The sequence below is a fragment of the Pituophis catenifer genome, unplaced genomic scaffold, assembly GCF_029215685.1.
Source record: "Pituophis catenifer annectens isolate HBS135680 unplaced genomic scaffold, rPitCat1.0.hap2 SCAF_1, whole genome shotgun sequence".
Lineage (NCBI taxonomy): Eukaryota > Metazoa > Chordata > Lepidosauria > Squamata > Colubridae > Pituophis > Pituophis catenifer.
Window position 1 is genome coordinate 155,771,797 of NW_027256881.1, and position 9,520 is coordinate 155,781,316.

The 9,520-nt window shown below is 38.5% G+C and overlaps 1 protein-coding gene across 1 annotated transcript in view; it reads right to left on the reverse strand.

Moving 5' to 3' along the window:
- Nucleotides 1-7,354, reverse strand: part of ACTR2 (actin related protein 2) — a 32,521-nt gene extending 25,167 nt beyond the window's left edge. The window contains exons 1-2 of the mRNA XM_070933073.1: nucleotides 7,154-7,354; nucleotides 3,843-3,953 (exon numbers count right to left, since the gene is read on the reverse strand). Coding sequence (XP_070789174.1) covers nucleotides 3,843-3,953; nucleotides 7,154-7,201 — 159 coding nt within the window. The 5' untranslated portion in view covers nucleotides 7,202-7,354. The remainder of the gene's footprint in view (nucleotides 1-3,842; nucleotides 3,954-7,153) is intronic.
- Between the last annotated feature and the right edge of the window lie 2,166 nt (nucleotides 7,355-9,520).

Below are 9,520 nucleotides of genomic sequence, written 5' to 3' on the forward strand. Positions count from 1 at the left end.
CTATTCATATAATTTTATTTCATTTCTCAAGCTACTTCTAGCCTCCAAGAAATAATGTTTAAAAAGCCACTGCAACAAATTATATAAAAACATATGCTTTAATCTTTTTTTCTTGCACATTTCTTGCACATTTCATATACTGTACATATATCTGACTTGGGGAAAATTACTTTTTACATAGAAAATGAATAATGTATGATATAAAATAAGTCTAGACTATCCATTCTTTAGAATATGTTTAAACAAATTGAACATTTAGGTAAGAATTACAGGTAGTCCTTGACTTATGATTACAATTGAGCCCAAAATTACTGTTGCTAAGCAAGGCAATTGTTAAGTGAGTTTTGCCCCATTTACGATCTTTCTTGCCATAGTCATTAAGTGAATCATTGCAGTTAGGTTAGTAACACTGTTGTTAAATGAATCCAACTCTTCTCACTGACCTTACTTGTCAGAAGGTCACAAAAGGTGATCACATGATCCTGGGACACTGTAACTATCATAAATACATGCCAGATACCAAGCAGCCAACTTTTGATCATGTGACCATGGGAATGCTGCAATGATTGCAAAGTGTGAAAAATGGGAATTAGCCACTTTTTAAGTGCCATTGAAACTTCGAACAGTCCCTAAACGAATGTTTGCAAGTCAAGGACTACACGTACATACCGGTACAATGATTCAAAACAATATCCTTAATTATATTAACTTATGCACAGGCTTTAGGATTTTATAAACTTTTCTCTTTATAGGGTCTTTGGGCTCAAAACCAATTATTGCCAAAGAAATTGCACAATCTGTGCAGGACTGATTCTGTAAAATACCAGTATTATTTATTTATTTATTTATTTATTTATTTATTTATTTATTTATTTATTTATTTATTTATTTATTTATTTTATTTTATTTTATTTTATTTTATTTTATTTTATTTCTATACCGCCTTTCTCCCGTAGGACTCAAGGCGGTGTACAGTCAAGAAAAATATAGATACACAAACATCATAAAATTGCTAATTAAAATTATTATTATAACATAGTTTGACCCAATTAAATAGAACCTAAAATTAGGTAACATTTTAAAAACATTCACATGTTCATATGTTTAGCCCCGCCTGTTGGAACATCAGGGTTTTGAGGGCACAGCGAAAAGCACGGAGATCAGGGATATTTTGTATCTCAGGGGGCAGTTCATTCCAAAGGGTTGGAGCCCTCACAGAGAAGGCCCTCCCCCTGGGAGTCGCCAGTCGGCATAATTTGACTGACGGTACCCTGAGTAGTCCCTCCCTGTGAGAACGAACTGGTCGGTGGGAGGCTATTGGTGGCAAAAGATGGTCTCGTAGGTATTTAACTGATTCCTAAAATATAGAAGACAAAGGCAAACAATATTGGTTTGCTTTTCCCCATTGTTCCAATTTTTCAGCAGAATCATACTTTTAATAATTTTGACTCAGCTACTCTTGAAAATCACTTAAGACTATTACAACCTTTCTGATATAAATTTACAAAACTGTTAGTTTGATGTTAGATTCCGAAGGGCATTCTATTGACAACGTAATTCAACAGCCAAGTACAGCACACACATATGCTGAGACTGCTAATAAGCAAAGTGCCTAATTGACCTGACATTTTACTAACATACAAACTTCAGCACGTACAAATGCTATAGAATTTTCTTAGACAGCATTCAGGAGCAAATGTTTCATTAAAGTGAAATAAATAAGATTTTAATCTTTGCAATCTTTAACAACTTCTTAAACATGTATTTTTAATCATTATCTAATTTAACACCTTCAGTCTTAAGAACAAATGTTTTAAGCCTAGTGATATAGTTATTTAATCCTAAACAATAAAAACATCATGATGTAAGAAAACCCAGTTGAATTGTGCTGCTACACAATTTCTTTGCTGACAATCTTCTGCTCAACTAGTTTCAACACCTAACTTTGGAAAAGGCTAATAAGAAACCTACATCTGGTAGTCCTAATCTAATCTGCTGCACTCTGAGAAACCACCAGGCATAATTGTTAGAAAGTGGTAAGACTTGTTTAAAAATACTAATTGATTGCTCTTTTAGTTTGTAAGGTAGTCAAAGCATTGAACATCCTTGCTTCTCTGTGTTTGTTGGGTTTTTTTTATTTCCAAATCCACTTTGTGACTTTGGGGGATGAGCAGAAATGAGAACTGTATCTCTAAGAGGCTATAAAGTAGCCAAAATAGGAGAACGAACACATGTTTAGACCCCAAAATAGCATACCAGACAGGAAGAGTACACAAGCTCCTAAATATCAAGAGAATGGGACAAATTACTTATTACAAAAAAAAAAAAAGTGTCACTATGTTTTCGTTTTTTATTCTATCAAAAGCAAAGGTTTGCAATGGCTATACTATTAGGATATAAACCGACCTAATTAATTAAACAGGAAATTTTGAGGTACTATCCCCAATGGCCAAGGCTTAGTATTATGCTGTTTTAGAATGCAAGAGGAATTCCAGATTTAACTCGGTTTATGCACTCAAATTACTAGGGGACATGAAAGAAACATCCCCAAATCAGGCATCCCCTGAGCAACAGTGTTGTCACTAGCAAATTCTTTTAATCCAGAAGCAGCCTTCCATTAGCTTAGTAGGTGTTTCTGACACAAATACAGACAGATTCAAATTGCCTGTTGCCAAAGCTTCCATGTGCTAGCTGAAAGGCAAACTTTAAACCAAGCACTGCAGATTCAATGCTGCAAAATGTTTCACCATAGCCTCTTTTTAAACCAACAGTTATTTCCTCTTCCCTCAAGTTGTATGCTTATCTTGCTCAGAGTCCTGTCCCCCCCGCCCAACCATACTTTAATAGTCTCAGTTTTGCAATCTGAGTACAGCATCTTCATTATGCTTCCTGGGGAGATTTCAAGACGCTCCCCTTACATGTACATCTTGATAGTAAGATAAAACCATTTTAAAAATATTATTTTAGGGAATGATTATGAGAAGAATGCATCCTATTCAAATGAAGCAGCCATCGGGAAGCTCTGCTGGAGAAGGAATATATTACCTACCACAAAATAAATGAATTCTGCATGGTAGAGGGTCCGAACATGGAACAAAGATAACATACAAATGTTTCTCCTGGTGTTGTAGAGAAGCAAAAACAATTTTTTAGCCCAGAACAAAATCACAGCTTTAATAATATGGAGACAGGTACAGAGCACACAAGTCAAGAAAACTTTGGAGAAGGAAAAAAAAACCTATCTATTGTTCATTGCTTCAGTCTATGATATAACTCAGCTAATTTCTTGTCCCTATGGAAAAGGCTATTGGTCAAGCTAACAATTACAAGGTGAGATATTCTCTTATCAACAGAACCTAAATTATATTTATTTATTTAGGCTTATCGGCCATTTCAGTTATGATCAACTCTAATTTTCTTATAAGAGGAATATGGGGATTTTGTTTTTGCCATATTATATGTTTCTTTAGTTTGTAAAGCAGAATAAATTCCATGTATTTAATTGATAGGGCAACAGATTGGAATGGAGTTTAGAGTACACCTTATGAAGAAAAGTGAGGTAGCTAATATTGGTAAAAGATTTCATGAGGTACATAAACAAACAATACCAGAGGATTTCTCTTCTTTTTCACTCAAGTAAAGTAACAAGTTGTTAGAGGAAACACCCAGCGGGGAAAAAAGCCACATCCTATATTTTTTCTATTAATATGCTAATGCTTTTTGCAAACTAATAACTTTGCCTAGTTACTTGATTATCACATAATGTCTCAGAAGCAATTATTCAGAGGAAGGGAGAAATACCCCAAATTACCATGCAAGGAATCAAGTTTCTTAAGTATTACCTTGATTTCAATGTTTCCCACTTTAGCAGTTGAACGAATAATCGGTCTTCCAACCAACGCAGGGAAGATATGTTCTGGAAAATTGGATCCTGCATATCCACATTTCACAAACTATAAAGGAAAAATACCCTTCATGTTAGCTTCTGGATATGTTATTCTATAATTTTATCAAACACTTCCAAGATCACTGGATGTATCATTTAATAACTTTTGAAACTCTTTTTCACTCATATTGTTTTGTTTCACAGGAAATAGCTGAAATTATTTGAAAACACATATACAGGCTACTTTATAGGCTACACATGGTTAAATATACCCAAGCCATTATCTAAACTATAATTAAATTTCTCTAGATTTTAAATTTATGCCAATAACTCTCTCTCCCTCCCTCTCTGCGTATTCATTCATTCATTCATTCATTCATTCATTCATTCATTCATTCATAGCAACATCAGGAAGTTTCTATTATTCTAGTCACTGGCTAGTGACTAGAACAGCACTCTAAAACAGCAAGGCCTTCCAATATTTAGAAATCGGGTGGGGCATCATACTTTGGTATGCAGACAAGAGTAAAAGTCTGCAAACCTTGGCTATCATTAAAATGTTTAGATATACAAAGAGGCTTAAAGGCAGGCATCCTTAATTTGCAAAATTTACACAGGTTAACACATTAGATATTTTATGCCATTAACACTCCTGGCATAAAAATTATGTCAAAAGTTTGAAAGCTGACTTTGATTTGCAGCACTGCAAACACTGACAAAGGCCCATTGAGCAAAATTTCCAAATTCATTATCTGCGGATGCATAATAATAAGCACCATAAAGGCATATATTTCATAGAAAAGTATGATGGCTGGAAGGGATCACCTAGTCCAACCTACTGTGCAGTGTAAGAATCTACTATTGCACCATCCCAAGAGATGGCCATCTAGCCTTTGTTTAAACACCTCCAGGGAGAGAGAATCCACCATCTTCCAAAGTCTTCCTGACAGCCAACTAAAATCTACTTGTAATGTAAAAGCCATCGTTTCTTATCCTGTCTCTTTGTTCTGAAAAACTCGAAATAATTCTGGCTGTCTTCTACCCAAAACCCCTTCAGATATTGGAAGACAGCTAACATGTTTCCTTGCAGTTTTCCTTTTTGTAACCTAACCATACCTAACACCACCACCCCCTTCTCAAGTTATTTGTCATTTTTTTCCTTCCATGCTAGTCTTCATGATTGCTCTTCTCAGGACACACTGTCAGCATCTTTTCTAACTTGTAGTGTCCAGAATTGGATACAATATTCTACATGTGGTCTGACCAATGGAGAACAGAAAGAAATGACTTGATCTTCACACTACATCCTCTCCTCGTTTAGCAACCAAGTTTCATTTCCTAAATCGGAAGCAAAAGGCCACTAAGTGAAATGATCACTTAGTGATCATAAGCAAACCAGAGGACTGAAAGATGTTGCAAAGTTCACTAGTTACTACTGTCTTGTTTAGATGAAGTTCTTTCCTGCAGCAACATCATCATTACTTTTACTTGGGCGTGTGTTGCTGGGAGATGCAGAAATTTGGTTCTAAGTGAAACACTGGTTGGAAAGTGAGCTTTTAAAAAAAGCATCATTGAATTTGCAAATGCTAAATGAGAAATGACTCTAGACTTCTGTTGATGCAATGTAGGAACCTTCCTTCCTTCCTTCCTGCTGCATCCTAGTCTTGACTTGTGTTATCTTGTAACCCACCAAGATACCAAGTTGGTATGTAATACTCCCTAGTATACTTTCCTCCACACTTATGCCTTTGACTTTTCCTACTCAAATGCAGGACTTTGTATTTGTCCCAATTGAAAATCTATGTTCAGCAAGCAGAGATAATGTTGGTGAATATTAAATATTAATTTCAATCTATTAGGTTTGATTACTTTTTCAATTGGCACCTATTTGCACCTATCAAATTAATTTATTAATTTATTAAACAAAATACATCTAGCTTATATAAACATTTATATCAATGAGCAATCCTAGTTCTCTTATATGCAATGCAAAGCAAAACCATAAAGTATTCATACATTGTCCCAGTTTATCTCAGTGAAATTAGAATAATCCCAAATTAATAGTATTACAATAAATGCATTTGATATAAAAACAATGAAAACTGTTTTTTATAGATTATGCTGATTTTTTTTTTAGAAGAATGAACAAAACCTTTAAATTTCCAATCTAACAGGAGGGTTTCATAAAAGGCAAAGGACACAAGATCAAAAATATAATGTAACCAATAGAGAAAGCAACATGTGCTGCAAGAAGGATTAAAGAACCAATCCTGGTTCAACAAAAGTTGTGATTATCAATATAACAAAAGCTCATATTCTGGACATGCCACAAAACTCTGCGTACTAGAAAAAAATAGCTTCTCTGCTTAGCAAGGTTGAAGGAAGTAGATGGGGAACATAAAAATCAGCTCATCGTCTGAAGTGAGGATGACTTCAATGTGCTAGTTCTTTATAGTGCATTTGCATATGTGTTTAACGTCCTTTTATTTATTTTTTTCAGCATAGTTTTAAAAGGAACTCTCTCTCTTGGTATTTTCCTTGGTACGATTCACTGTTTCAAATAAAAAAAAAAAAAGCCTTGAAAATCGCACTCACGAAAACTTCGCTTGAGCTGACTACAAAAATTTAGAAGTGGGGCGAAGAAAACCCTCATGCAAGACGCTTTTTGCTTCTTCTCCCCCCACAAGCCAAATCCTAGCGATGCAGGGCTCTCTGTTGCGACTTCCGGTGTATAAAAACCAGCCCATTTGAAGGAACAAGAAATATTAAACCATACCACACACACACACACACACACACACACAGGAAATTGTTCTGCTCCGGGTTGTGAAGAGCAGGAAGGAAAGGCGCGACGGCGAGGTTATGGGCAGAGCTAAAGCGGCTGAAAGGGCAGGGGATGTATATTCAGTTAATAGCCGGAGTTGCAGAGGCTGACTGCAAAATAGCAGAAAAGGAGGGAGAGCGAATGAATCCTCTGACCAGCCTTCACGTCCCTGGGCCGGTCAGAAGGAACAAGACAAAACCGAAGGCTCTGGGAGGCAGGACGATGCGAGAGGAAGGCGGCTTTCCTGCCAGCGCCCTAAAAGAGCTGCAGCTTCCTTGAGGAGGAGGAGGAGGAGGAAGGCGAGGCTCAGCCCAACTTCCCTCCAGCTCAGGAGGGTAGAGTTGTTTGCCGTCGCTGTTGGTGCCGCCAGGCCCACGAGGGTCTCCCCCACCCACACCACCACCCACCTTCTACCCCGGAAAGCCCGCTCCGTCTTTCCTCACCCCGGTGCCGTTGTCGCAGACGACTACTTTCCTGCCCTGCGCGTCCATCTTCCTTCCTCAGCCGACCGACAGAATGACTGAACTGAATGACAGCGGATGCCCCGTCCCCGCCCGCACCTCCACCAGGCCTTCGCTCGCTCGCTCTCGCAGCCCGGAAGGGAAGCAAAAAGGAAACAGGCGCCGACCACGCCCGGCCGTGGCCCGCCTCCGCCATTCAACCCCAGATTACGCCGTGCCTTGCCGCCCGCCCGCCCACTCCCTTCGCCGTGACTGACAGGCTCGGGGACGTCCAATCAGAGACGCGGTTTTCCCCGGCCGTCCATATTTGTGCCGATCGTTCTCCCTACCTGGGCGTCTTCTCGCAGTTGCTTCCCCATTCGATTCGGCTGTTGCCAGGACGGGGGAGGTGGAACCTGGGCCTTTTCCTAAAGCTATAAGGAACTGTAGCGGCTGACGACTTCAATCAGAATAGAGCTGGAAGGGACCTTGGAGGTCTTCTAGTCCAGCCCCCTGCTCAAGCAGGAGCCCCTATACTATTTCAGACAGGTGGACTGTCTAGTCTCTTCTTAAAGCCCCCCATTGATGAAGCACCCCAACTTCTGGAGGCAAGCTGTTCCACTGGTTAATTGTCCTCACTGTCAGGAAGTTTCTCCTCAATTCCAGGTTGCTTCTCTCTTTGATTGGTTTGCAACCGTTGTTTCTTGTCTTGCCCTCTGGTGCTTTGGAAAATAGGTTGACCCCCCTCTTCTTTGTGGCAGCCTCTCAAATACTGGAATACTGCTGTCATATCCCCCCAGTCCTTTTCTCTACATTAGCCAAACCCAAATCCTGCAACGTTCTTCATAGGTTTTAGTCTCCAGGCCCTTAATCTTAGTTGTTCTTCTTTGCACTTTTTCCAAAGCCTCAACATCTTTTTTGTAATGTGACCAAAACTGGATGCAGTATTCCAGGTGTGGTCTTACTAAGGATTTATAAAGCACTATTAATACTTCACGTGATTTGGATTCTGTGCCTCTGTTGATACAACCAAGGATTGTATTAGCTCTTTTGGCTGCTGCTGCACACTGCTGACTCGTGTTTATGGCAGAGCTCGAGATTAAAACCAGTTGCCATTATTATATACACAATGTGAAATCACAGCTCCCAGTTCTTTAGCTGGTGTTAGCCTTCATTGGGTTCTTCCCAAGAACCCAGGATATTGTAATGTATCAGCCTAGTACAGAATATGTGCAAATCCAAGTAGTGTGGTCAAGGGGTTCAAATCTGACTTGGTGCAAATGTTTAATGGAAGGAAAGTAGTTTTGATTAGTTCTTAATCCTACATCTAAAAGAATCCTGAATCAGCTGATAGATTCTTTTAGACTACTCAACCCAAAACATTTTTGCCAAATCAAAATGGATGCGAGGAACCTTTTCACATGGGTTAGATGTAGCTGATGTCTGCTAAACTCATATTTATAAAGTTCAGTTTGTATTAGCCACCACATATCAATTGATCAAGATCTCTGAGCCAAGGATCAGGTTGGATACCTGACGTGCATCAAGAAGCCAGTGGAACCAACTGTTCCACTGCCCATGATCCTAGAAAATAGTGAAGAGAGGGACCATGCTCAAAGCAGCCATTTTTAAATTCTATTTTAATCAATTTATATGGCTTTCAATTTATCTATCACTCAGGGTGGCTAACACTAAAAGTGGCCCAAAAAGTATAAAAAGTAAACAACAGAAAATGGATGCAAAAAGAGATATAAAAAAAAACTTTTGCTGGGGTCAAAATTCACATGTATTAACAGATATTTATGGCTCATGGTGCATCCAGCCCCAACATTTGATAGAAGAAACAGGTCTTCAGAACTTTTCTAAAGGCCAATAGGTTCAGAATAATCCTGATTCCCAAGATAATGTTATTCCATAGAGCAGGCAGAGTTACTGAAAAGGCACACTGCCAGATGGCACTATTTAATAGGTGGTACCAGAGCTTACTAACTCTAATCTCATTGGACAGGTAGAGACAATTGGAGATAGCTGGTCCTTCAAATGGCTTGGTCCTGTGTTTTGAAAGACTTTGTAAGTGAAAAGTCCATGTCTTAAATTTTACCCGAGAGCCTACTGAGACAGAAATGGTGCATGTGCATGTTAAAATGTATTTATAATTATGGTACTTCCATTGCTGCATTCTGCACCAGCTGTAGCTGAGTGATCTTCAAGGGCAGTTCCTTGTGGAGTGGCTGCAATAAACTAAATGGGAAATCATCAAAGCGTATAATAAATACTCTTATCCAATATGCATTAGCAGTAAGGTTTTTATCTCCCTTTCCATACAAAACTCTAATCTGTGTTCAATAAACCTTAAGTATTATTTTGCCA